This window comes from Coregonus clupeaformis, chromosome 25 (assembly GCF_020615455.1).
Source record: "Coregonus clupeaformis isolate EN_2021a chromosome 25, ASM2061545v1, whole genome shotgun sequence".
NCBI classification, from domain to species: domain Eukaryota; kingdom Metazoa; phylum Chordata; class Actinopteri; order Salmoniformes; family Salmonidae; genus Coregonus; species Coregonus clupeaformis.
The window spans coordinates 19,402,324-19,415,215 of NC_059216.1; the positions used below are offsets into that span (position 1 = coordinate 19,402,324).

Genomic DNA, 12,892 nt, shown 5'->3' on the forward strand with positions numbered 1-12,892 from the left:
TAATTAATTATTATAGTTAATTAATATTTAACAAAACACACACACACACACACACACAGACCTACGTCTTTATAGGACATGATAACACACAATTGTTTATTTAAGTAATTTCTACAACAATCTATTTCAAACATCTAAATATGGTTTAAAGATGATTTGACAGATTGTTTGAAAGGATTACAGTGCTGTGATGTCGAGGGCTACAGTAGTCTACAATGTGTTGACCTAACAGCTAACACAGAAAAAAAAATACAAAAAAACAATGACATGCACTAATGAAGCATTATTCTATAGGGGTTACAGAAGCTGTGAGTTGGACACCCTGTTGTATATATGGGCACATATTAAAAACATGCTTTTGTTTTGTTGTTGTAATTGCTTCTGTGGAAACCTTTAACATCATGCACTATAGGAATGTTTTTTGAGGAACTTTAGCAGCGATCTTAAATTGTATTTTTTGATGCACGTTCATCTCATGTTGCGTCTCGGCCATCCTGACAGACGGTGTCAAATGGCAGCATATTGATATTTAATATCTAATCTAAAAATATTGTGTTCCCAAGGTGGTATAGTCCATAGGCCATCAAATACAAAAAAAAAAAAAAACAGATTCCAATCTTTTCCTTATTAGGTTTTCCTAAGGAAATCAATCAATCATTACATGGATTACATTCAGTAACTGTAGTCTATATTACCCAGTCACAACAATAGTAAACAGCTAGTCTAGTGAAGGCACTTCACGCAATTAAGAAGCGGGTGTTATTTGTTGCAATCAAAAGTGCCAAACATTCACATTTCACAAGGATCAAGATATTACCAAAATGGTCCACCCTCTATTACACTAATACACTTGACCTGCCCACCTTTACAATACAACTGATGGCCGTCCCAAACGGTACACTATTCCCAATATAGTACCAGAGGCCTGGTCAACAGTAGTGGACTATATAGACAATAGGGTGTAATTTGGGATACCCCCTGGGTCTGTTCCTGGTGTTACGCAACCTTAGTGAGCTGTAGGTCTCCAGAGACTCGCAGGGCAGTGAGAGAGGCCAGCAGAGACAGACGATGCGTGAAGCCACACAGGGGCTGGCCATCCACCAGGATACGGAACTGCTGGTGTTCACAAACTATCTCCATCTGGGGGAGGGGGGAGAGAGAGAGAGAGAGAGAGAGAGAGAGAGAGAGAGAGAGAGAGAGAGAGAGAGAGAGAGAGAGAGAGAGAGAGAGAGAGAGAGAGAGAGAGAGAGAGAGAGACAGAGAGAGAGAGAGAGAGAGAGAGAGAGACAGAGAGAGAGAGAGAGAGAGAGAGAGAGAGAGAGAGAGAGAGAGAGAGAGAGAGAGAGAGAGAGAGAGAGAGAGAGAGAGAGAGAGAGAGAGAGAGAGAGAGAGAGAGAGAGAGAGAGAGAGAGAGAGACAGAGAGAGATATCTCGTAATGAAGAGCTTGGGCCAGGTCAAAGCAGGAATAAACATAACCAGTTAAATGTACCTGGAATAATAAACACTGTTAAATGAGCAGGTATACATGTATTAGCGTAGGCCTGTGTACACTATGACTGTAGGATGACTGTAGACCTATATATGACTGTAGGATGACTGTAGACCTATCTATGACTGTAGGATGACTGTAGACCTATCTATGACTGTAGGATGACTGTAGACCTATCTATGACTGTAGGATGACTGTAGGATGACTGTAGACCTATCTATGACTGTAGGCTGTAACTGGACCTATAACGACCAAGCAAAAACAGTTTCATAGACATTTTAGCAAATGTATTAAAAAATTCAACTGAAATATCACATTTACATAAGTATTCAGACCCTTTACTGAGTACTTTGTTGGGTATTTGGGGAGTTTCTCCCATTCTTCTCTGCCGCTCCTCTCAAGATCTGTCAGGTTGGATGGGGAGCGTCGCTTCACAGTTATTTTCAGGTCTCTCCAGAGATGTTAGATCGGGTTCAAGTCCAGGCTCTGGCTGGGCCACTCAAGGACATTCAGAGACTTGTCCCGAAGCCACAAGCTTCCCACAATAAGTTGGGGGAATTTTGTCAGATTCCTCCTGACAGAGCTGGTGTAACTGAGTCAGGTTTGTAGGCCCCCTTTTTCCTCCAAACATAACGATGGTCATTATGGCCAAACAGTTCTATTTTTGTTTCATCAGACCAGAGGACATTTCTCCAAAAAGTACGATCTTTGTCCCCCTGTGCAGTTGCAAACCGTAGTCTGGCTTTTTTATGGCGGTTTTGGAGCAGTGGCTTCTTCCTTGCTGAGCGGCCTTTCAGGTTATGTCGATATAAGACTCGTTTTACTGTGGATATACATACTTTTGTACCTGTTTCCTCCAGCATCTTCACAATGTCCTTTGCTGTTGTTCCGGGATTGATTTGCACTTTTCGCACCAAAGTACGTTAATCTCTAGGAGACAGAACGCATCTCCTTCCTGAGCGGTATGAAGGCTGTGTGGTCCCATGGTGTTTATACTTGCGTACTATTGTTTGTACAGATGAACGTGGTACCTTCTGGCGTTTGGAAATTGCTCCCAAGGATAAACCAGACTTGTGGAGGTCTACAATTTTTTTTCTGAGGTCTTCGCTGATTTCTTTTGATTTTCCCATGATGTCAAGCAAAGAGGCACTGAGTTTGAAGGTACGCCTTGAAATACATCTACAGGTACACCTCCAATTGACTCAAATTATGTCAATTATCCTATCAGACGCTTCTAAAGCCATGACATCATTTTCTGGAATTTTCCATAGCTGTTTAAAGGCACAGTCAACTTAGTGTATGAAAACTTCTGACCCACTGGAATTGTGATACAGTGAATTATAAGTGAAATAATCTGTCTGTAAACAATTGTTGGAAAAATTACTTGTGTCATGCACAAAGTAGATGTCCTAACCGACTTGACAAAACTATAGTTTGTTAAAAATACATTTGTGGAGTGGTTGAAAAACGAGTTTTAATGACTCCAACCTAAGTGTATGTAAACTTCCGACTTCAACTGTAGACAGGTGTGTGCCTTTCCAAATCATGTCCAATCAATTGAATTTACCACAGGTGGACTCCAATCAAGTTGTAGAAACATCTCAAGGATGATCAATGGAAACAGGATGCACCTGAGCTCAATTTCAAGTCTCATAGCAAAGGGTCTGAATACTTATGTAAATAAGGTATTTTTTATTTTATTTTATTTTGCACACATTTCTAAAAACCTGTTTTCGCTTTGTCATTATGGGCTATTGTGTATATATTGTTGAGGATTTAAAAAAAATATTTAATCCATTTTAGAATAAGGCTGTAATGTAACAAAATGTGGAAAAAGGGATGAGGTCTGAATACTTTCCGAATGCACTTTATATATAAAATGTGGACACCCCTTCAAATGAGTGTATTCGGCTATTTCAGCCACACCCGTTCCTGATAAAATCGATCACACAGCCATGCAATATCCATAAACAAACATTGGCTGTAGAATGGCCCGTACTGAAGAGCTTAACGTGACTTTCAACGTGGCACCGTCATAGGATGCCACCTTTCCAACAAGTCAGTTAGTTACATTTCTGCCCTGCTAGAGCTGCTCCCGGTCAAGTGCTGTTATTGTGAAGTGGAAACGACTCAGCCGCGAAGTGGTAGGCCACACAAACTCACAGAACGGGACCGCCAAGTGCTGAAGCGCGTAGCACATAAAAACTGTATGTCCTCGGTTGCAACACTCACTACTGAGTTCCAAACTGCCTCTGGAAGCAACGTCAGCACAATAACTGTTCGTCGGGAGCTTCATGAAATGGGTTTCCATGGCCGAGCAGCCGCACACAAGCCTAAGATCACCATGCACAATGCCAAGCGTCGGCTGGAGTGGTGTAAAGCTCGCCGCCATTGGACTCTGGAGCAGTTGAAACGCGTTCTCTGGAGTGATGAATCACGCTTCACCATCTGGCAATCTGACAGACAAATCTGGGTTTGGCGGATGCCAGGAGAATGCTACCTGCCCGAATGCATAGTGCCAACTGTAAAGTTTGGTGGAGGAGCAATAATAATCTGGGGCTGTTTTTCATGGTTCGGGCTAGGCCCCTTAGTTCCAGTGAAGGGAAATCTGAACGCTACCGTATACAATGACATTCTTGATGATTCGGTGCTTCCAAATTTATGGCAACAGTTTGGGGAAGGCCCTTTCCTGTTTCAGCATGACAATGCCCCCGTGCACAAAAGCGAGGTCCATACAGAAATGGTTTGTCGAGATCGGTGTGGAAGAACTTAACTTGCCTGCACAGAGCCCTGACCTCAACCCCATCAAACACCTTTGGGATGAATTGGAACACCGACTGCGAGCCAGGCCTAATCGCCCAACATCAGTGGCCGACCTCACTAATGCTCTTGTGGCTGAATGGAAGCAAGTCCCCGCAGCAATGTTCCAACATCTAGTGGAAAGCCTTCCCAGAAGAATGGAGGCTGTTATAGCAGCAAACGGGGGACAAACTCCATATTAATACCCATGATTTTGGAATGACATGTTCGACGAGCAGGTGTCCACATACTTTTGGTCATGTAGTGTATGTGTGAATAGTCCAATGTATGGAATTGTCGGGATAGTCTACCTTAAACAGCTCCCAGCCATATCTAGGCCTGTGTATTAAACAGCTCCCAGCCATATCTAGACCTGTGTATTAAACAGCTCCCAGCCATATTTAGGCCTGTGTATTAAACAGCTCCCAGCCATATCTAGGCCTGTGTATTAAACAGCTCCCAGCCATATTTAGGCCTGTGTATTAAACAGCTCCCAGCCATATCTAGGCCTGTGTATTAAACAGCTCCCAGCCATATCTAGGCCTGTGTATTAAACAGCTCCCAGCCATATCTAGACCTGTGTATTAAACAGCTCCCAGCCATATCTAGGCCTGTGTATTAAACAGCTCCCAGCCATATCTAGGCCTGTGTATTAAACAGCTCCCAGGCTTATCTAGGCCTGTGTATTAAACAGCTCCCAGCCATATTTAGGCCTGTGTATTAAACAGCTCCCAGCCATATTTAGGCCTGTGTATTAAACAGCTCCCAGCCATATCTAGGCCTGTGTATTAAACAGCTCCCAGCCATATTTAGGCCTGTGTATTAAACAGCTCCCAGGCTTATCTAGGCCTGTGTATTAAACAGCTCTCAGGCTTATCTAGGCCTGTGTATTAAACAGCTCCCAGCCATATCTAGGCCTGTGTATTAAACAGCTCCCAGCCATATTTAGGCCTGTGTATTAAACAGCTCCCAGCCATATTTAGGCCTGTGTATTAAACAGCTCCCAGCCATATCTAGGCCTGTGTATTAAACAGCTCCCAGCCATATTTAGGCCTGTGTATTAAACAGCTTCCAGGCTTATCTAGGCCTGTGTATTAAACAGCTCTCAGGCTTATCTAGGCCTGTGTATTAAACAGCTCCCAGCCATATCTAGGCCTGTGTATTAAACAGCTCCCAGCCATATTTAGGCCTGTGTATTAAACAGCTCCCAGCCATATCTAGGCCTGTGTATTAAACAGCTCCCAGCCATATTTAGGCCTGTGTATTAAACAGCTCCCAGGCATATTTAGGCCTGTGTATTAAACAGCTCCCAGGCTTATCTAGGCCTGTGTATTAAACAGCTCTCAGGCTTATCTAGGCCTGTGTATTAAACAGCTCCCAGGCTTATCTAGGCCTGTGTATTAAACAGCTCCCAGCCATATTTAGGCCTGTGTATTAAACAGCTCCCAGCCATATTTAGGCCTGTGTATTAAACAGCTCCCAGCCATATCTAGGCCTGTGTATTAAACAGCTCCCAGCCATATTTAGGCCTGTGTATTAAACAGCTCCCAGGCTTATCTAGGCCTGTGTATTAAACAGCTCTCAGGCTTATCTAGGCCTGTGTATTAAACAGCTCCCAGCCATATCTAGGCCTGTGTATTAAACAGCTCCCAGCCATATTTAGGCCTGTGTATTAAACAGCTCCCAGCCATATTTAGGCCTGTGTATTAAACAGCTCCCAGCCATATCTAGGCCTGTGTATTAAACAGGTCCCAGCCATATTTAGGCCTGTGTATTAAACAGCTCCCAGGCTTATCTAGGCCTGTGTATTAAACAGCTCTCAGGCTTATCTAGGCCTGTGTATTAAACAGCTCCCAGCCATATTTAGGCCTGTGTATTAAACAGCTCCCAGCCATATTTAGGCCTGTGTATTAAACAGCTCCCAGCCATATCTAGGCCTGTGTATTAAACAGCTCCCAGCCATATTTAGGCCTGTGTATTAAACAGCTCCCAGGCATATTTAGGCCTGTGTATTAAACAGCTCCCAGGCTTATCTAGGCCTGTGTATTAAACAGCTCTCAGGCTTATCTAGGCCTGTGTATTAAACAGCTCCCAGGCTTATCTAGGCCTGTGTATTAATGTATGTATGACTGTAGAACTATATTTTTAAAAATGTACTGTCCCTATGAGTGTAGGCGCCATACCTTGAAGGGCTCCCCAGCAGTGAAGGGGAAGTATGCCAGGGTGTTCTCTGATGTCCCCCAGCTCCCAGCCAGACGAGCGTTCCTCTGCACAGCCTTATCCAGGAAGTTGACCTTTACCTGCAAACCCACGTCTCCCTCAAAGTCCTCTTCCACCGGATCACTGGACAGGGACACCACCATGCTGGGCAGAATAAACAGTGAGGTCAGGTGATTGCTGCAATGGTGCAGATGCAAAATGCAAGCAAACAATCCAAACGTTGTTGATTTAAATGCCCAGGGCAGTCAAAAAATGTGAAATTCCTGTGTTTTACATTTATATATTTTAGTCATTTAGCAGACGCTCTTATCCAGAGCGACTTACAGTTAGTGAGTGCATAATTTTTTTTTCTTCATACTGGTCCCCCATGGGAATCGAACACACAACCCTGGCGTTGCAAGCGCCATGCTCTACCAACTGAGCTACACACTCTGAGGTTGGAATAATACTGTGAAATTGTGAAAATTATATAAAATAATGCCTTTTTAGTGTAAGAGCTTTTTTTAAAGACCGCCTTAAATTTCAGCCTGTTTTGGTGGGATGGATTTTTGGAATTCTATGGTGACATCACCACAGCAAATTAGTTAATAGACCAATAAGAAAGAGAGTTCCAAACCTCTCTGCCAATAACATCTAGTTCAGTTTTCCCCTCCCCACTCAGACCACTCCCAGACAGTCGTCGCAAAATTCTTGCTTGAGAAATGGCTCTTTGCAAAGAAAACAATCACAGTAAGGTACTTCATAACCAGAAATGATTTGATATTGAGATTTAAAAAACGGCAATAAAAAAATATACAGCTACAGAGATACAGTAGTGACATCCTCTGGCTATTTGACGTACCAGGCTACCGTTATTAGCTAGTGTAACCAGTGTGAAATGGCTAGCTAGTTAGCGGTGAACGCTAGTAGCATTTCAATCGGTGGCGTCACTCGCTCTGAGACCTTGAAGTAGTTGTTTCTTCCTCTGCAAGGGCCGCGGCTTTTGTGGAGCGACGGGTAACGGTGCTTCGAGGGTGACTGTTGTCGGTGTGTGCAGAGGGTCTCAGGTTCGAGCCCAGGTAGGGGCGAGGAGAGGGACGGAAGCAACGATGTTACTCTAGCGCTGAATAACTTCAAGAGTCAAGTATTTAGGGCAGGCACAAAGGACAAACACTTTAGTGACTTTAAAATTCACACATTAGAACTGAGATTGCTTTATATTCTTCTTCACTGATATTTTTTTTTTGTATAAATGGTAAAAGGCCAAATAAGGGGATATTGATCTCATCTCCCCACAGAGCTGCTGCTAGCAGAAGTCAAGCTCACCAAACCCTTCATGGGTTCTGAAAATGTTCCACGTATTGAATTAAACAATGCATCAGTCAATTAGACAAATATTTCAGACTACAAAGAGAGCGAAGAAAGAGAGTGAAGAAAGAGAGTGAAAAATGCTGTGAATGGTTGCTAAATCAGAAAGCTCAAATGCTCATAAGGAATTATATTCTACAATTTGCACTCTGGATATTTACTTTCTCTTGCAGTATTGTGAAATTGCATTGCCCGGAGCTATAGGATCTCGATATAGCAGCAGCTTCAGTCCCTCCTGATCTCAACTCAACTACACCGTGTGTTGCGCTGCACAATCCTCCCATTGTCTCTGTGTCTGCTTTGGCCGTGGACTTGCAAATGTCAAATGCAGACAGTCCATTCATTCACTCGCGACACGCTCAGATTCAAAACGGTAAATTAACAATTCATTTCCTTAGGCTACAGAAGAGACATTTAAAACAGGTGTCTGTCTACCAACCTCTGGGGCTTCTTGTTAACAATTCCCATGACAACCAGTCTCATCGTGGGCCGCAGCCCACCTTTTATTTCTCCGACATACTCCTCCTGAAACATAGTGGCTGGGAATAAGGCTACATGCAACATATAAATAATATTATTCTTAGATATCACCACATTGGTTAGCTGAATGACATCCGCCGTTGAAAATACACTGTTTTCTTTATCCATTAGAAGGTTTTTCTTTGAAATAGGTGAAATAGCTGATCAGTCTTAATCGATGATCCCTTTTCGGAATTCTAAGAATGCTCCATGTAAACTTTATCACTAAACAACAGTGATAAACAAGAAACAATTCAGTGTGCACTATTCTTGCTACCAAATATTCCATTGGGGTAGATGGATTTCATTCTTCTTCAATATAATGTAATTATATGAAGAAGAAAAAAAAAAAGCAGTTGCATACAGTTGTTTTGTGATAACCTAATAATCTCATTTTTTTTTTTTAATCACGACATTCCAACATGCATCAGTCGAAAATAAAACTGTAATCCAAACAAAGCAATAGGGAAAACCGGACTTACATTTTCTTTCTTGTCCTTTTCTGCCATTCCCCTTTTCCTTTCTTTCAATGTGAGATGTCTACACCGGGTGGTGTTGGAGCGTGAAACCGTAGTAGAGATGGCAAACCCCGCCTTCTGCTCGTTGTCATAGCGACAGGCTCCTGCCAAATAAGCGGCACTTGAATGATGGTTATCAAATATTAATAGAAATACCGAAATAAGTGTGATGAGGGTGCGTGATCCCACTCATCAAGGGTGGGACCCTTTCATTCCAATAGGGTATTTAAAACACAGTTAATAATAATGCTGTTCACTCATAACGTGAAATAACTCCCAAATGGGAGATTTCACCCAACCTGCCAACCATTATAATAATTAAATATCAAATGAGTTTCTCAGATTTGAGTAGGCTTAGGTCTATGATGAATATATACATTGGACAACAATAATAGCCTATAACATGATAAAGAAACTCATGTCTGATGATGGTCCTCTGTAGCTCAATTGGTAGAGCATGGCGCTCGTAACACCAGGGTAGTGGGTTCGATCCCCTGGACCACCCATACGTAAATATGTATGCACACATGACTGTAAGTCGCTTTGGATAAAAGCGTCTGCTAAATGGCATATTATGATGAGCTTTCTAATGGTTGCCAGTTTGGTTTGGGGTGGAAAACTCCCTCTTCCCATATGCAATTAGAGAACCCATCTATATAGCTGTGCCTATTACAGCGTCTGTAACAGCATTGGCAGCGCCTTTGAGGCTATAACCCACGGGAATACCCACCCAGTTGGCTATTTCCACTACTGTAGCTCAATTGGTAGAGCATAGCGCTTGGAACGCCAGGGTAGTGGGTTCGATCCCCGGGACCACCCATACGTAAAAACGTATGCACACATGACTGTAAGTCGCTTTGGATAAAAGCGTCTGCTAAATGGCATATTATTATTACATGGTGGAAGCCCTAAAACGGCCAGCAGCGTTGCAGTTCTTGACACAAACTGTCACGAGTTACAAAGCCAGAACCCAGAAGCAGACCAGGACAAGGTAAGTTGAAACGAAGGTGAGTGTTTATTTACAAATTCAAGAGTGATGCTGAATAATCCAGGGAACAGAGCGGGCGGCGTTGATTAGTTGTTGGGGGTGCAGTGGTTGATCCCATCATGGCTCGGCAGCCGCCGACCACCAGGCAGAGGTTGGATGAAGGTTCCGGACGAGTGACTGCAGATGGAACAAAACGGAGGTAAGTAAACAACAAACCAACAAGGTGCAAAAACAACAAAACTAACGCTAGAAGCTCTAAGACTGATACTCTGGTAAACCTACTGTTCATGGCTAACGATCCGGCAGGGAATGGATGTTAGGCCAGAGCCTAAGAAGGGTGATGATCAGGACCAGGTGTGCAGATTGCTGATGGGATGCAGGTGCGGAAATCAAGAGAGCTCCCGGAGCGTTCCAGAACCCTCGGGAAACTGGAGATCACGAGCCGAAAAACTAGTCCACAGACAGGACCCGACTCAGACTGCCGGGATCGTTACAGTACCCCCCCTCCGACGAACGCCACCGGGCGGACTCCCCGGAGCGCCAGGATGGAGGCGGTAGAAGTCACGAATGAGGTCAGCATCTAGGATCTGTCGCCGCGGAATCCAACTCCTCTCTTCAGGACCATACCCCTCCCAGTCCACGAGATACTGGAAACCCCGGCCCCGCCGTCTGGAATCCATGATGCGTCGCACCGTGTAGGCAGGACCACCTCCGATCATCCGAGGAGGAGGAGGAGGAGGCGGAGGAGGCAACAGAGGACTGAGGAAAACAGGCTTGAGGCAGGAGACATGAAAGGTGGGATGGACTCTGAGCGTCCTCGGTAGTTTGAGTCGAACTGCCACTGGATTGATCACCTTCTCCACCACAAACGGACCAATGAACTCGGTAACAACTTCCTAGACTCAGTCCGTAAAGGAAGATCCCGTGTGGCCAACCAGACCCTATCTCCGATGGTATAGGTGGGAGCGGGGATCCGGCGACGATTCGCCTGGAGCTGATACCGGTCCGAGACTCTAAGGAGTGCCTTTCTGGCCCGATGCCAGGTCCGGTGGCAACGACGAATATGGGCCTGAACAGAGGGCACTGAGAGCTCCTTCTCCTGAGAAGGGAACAAGGGAGGTTGGTAGCCATACAGGCACTGGAAGGGAGACATCCCAGTGGCAGATGTAGGGAGAGTATTGTGGGCATACTCAACCCAAGGCAACTGAGAGACCCAGGAGGTGGGGTTGGAAGAGACCAGGCAGCGTAGCGTGGATTCCATCTTCTGGTTGGCTCTCTCCGCCTGACCATTGGATTGGGGGTGAAAACCAGATGTGAGACTGACTGTAGCTCCAATGGCCAAACAGAAGGACTTCCAGACAGCAGAGGTAAACTGAGGGCCACGGTCGGAAACGATATCACTGGGCAAACCGTGGACCCTGAAAACCTCCCCTAACCAGGATCTCGGACGTCTCCGAGGCAGAGGGAAGCTTGGCAATTGGCACAAAGTGGGCGAACTTGCTGAATCTGTCCACGATAGTCAGAACGACCGTGTTCCCCTCAGAAGCGGGCAACCCAGTGACGAAGTCCAGGGCCAGATGCGACCATGGTCGCCGGGGAATAGGAAGGGGGTGAAGTAGTCCAGAGCTGGGCCGATTGGTACTCTTATTCTGCGCACACACTGGACAGGCAGCAACAAAACCCCGAGTATCCTCGGCCATGGCAGGCCACCAAAAAGCGTCTGCGAAGAAACGCCATCGTCCGAGCCACGCCAGGGTGACAAGCCATCTTGCTGGCGTGGGACCATTTGAGGACAGCAGGACGAACCGACTCAGGCACAAACAACCGACCGGGTGGACCGTTACCGGGACCGGGCTGCGTCCGAAGGGCCGCCATCACCTCCTCCTCAATCTTCCACATAACTGCTCCCACGACGCAGTTCCGGGGGAGAATTGTCTCGGTCTTGGACCCACTCTCCTCCGTCTTGGAGAACATCCGGGACAAGGCGTCCGCCTTGCCGTTCTTAGATCCAGGTCGGAACGTCAGGGAAAACTTGAATCGTCCGAAAAACAACGCCCACCTGGCCTGGACGGGAGTTGAGACGTCTAGCCGATTGCACGTAAGCAAGATTCTTGTGGTCAGTCCAGACAATAAACGGTTGCTCCGCCCCCTCCAACCAGTGGCGCCACTCCTCCAAGGCAAGTTTCACCGCGAGAAGCTCCCGGTTACCCACATCGTAATTCCTCTCCGCAGGCGAAAGGCGACGAGAGTAGTAGGCGCAGGGATGGAGTTTACTGTCCGTGGAGCATCGCTGCGACAGGATGGCGCCAACTCCCACATCAGACGCGTCCACTTCAACGACGAACTGACGGGCCGTGTCCGGTTGAGAGAGAATCGGTGCGTTGGTGAATCGCCTCTTCAAATCCAGAAACGCTCGATCCGCCTCCGGATTCCACTTGAAGGTCCTGATACTGGAAGTCAAGGCAGTTAACGGAGCGGCCACACGGCTGTAATCCCGGATGAATCTGCGGTAGAAATTCGCAAACCCCAAAAATCTCTGGAGCTGCAATCTCGTACCGGGCTGGGCCCATTCCAGAACCGCTCTAACCTTCTCCTGGTCCATCCTAATCTCTCCCCTGGAGATGATGTACCCGAGAAAGGATGTCGTGTGGGCGTGAAACTCGCACTTCTCGGCCTTCACGAACAGGCGATTCTCCAACAATCGCTGCAGAACCTGCCGGACATGCTGGACGTGGTCGGAAGGTTCCTTCGAGAAGATCAGAATGTCATCCAGGTAAACAAACACAAAGAGACCGATCATATCTCTCAGGACGTCGTTCACCATACTCTGGAATACCGCTGGAGCATTGGTCAGTCCAAACGGCATCACCTGATACTCGAAGTGACCCATCGGTGTATTGAAACCCGTCAACCACTCGTCCCCCTCTCTGATCCGGACCATGTGATACGCATTGCGTAGGTCTAGCTTGGTGAACACCGTAGCACCCTGTAAGGAGTCGAAGGCAGAACTC

At 45.9% G+C, this 12,892-nt stretch overlaps 1 protein-coding gene across 2 annotated transcripts; it reads right to left on the reverse strand.

Annotated features, from left to right (window-relative positions):
- Window positions 1–68: 68 nt before the first annotated feature.
- Window positions 69–8,963, reverse strand: si:ch211-10a23.2 (Galectin-related protein A-like). Of its 2 annotated transcripts, none has more exons than XM_041847366.2 (4): window positions 8,858–8,963; window positions 8,296–8,381; window positions 6,473–6,653; window positions 69–1,140 (listed from the first exon to the last, which is right to left on the reverse strand). In XM_041847366.2, the coding sequence occupies exons 1-4, from the start codon at window positions 8,882–8,884 to the stop codon at window positions 997–999; spliced, it is 438 nt and encodes a 145-aa protein (XP_041703300.1). In that variant the 5' UTR covers window positions 8,885–8,963; the 3' UTR covers window positions 69–996. The 2 variants fall into 2 exon arrangements, with proteins under 2 accessions (XP_041703300.1, XP_041703301.1); XM_041847367.2 differs by having other exon boundaries at window positions 8,296–8,407; window positions 8,858–8,944.
- Window positions 8,964–12,892: the final 3,929 nt, after the last annotated feature.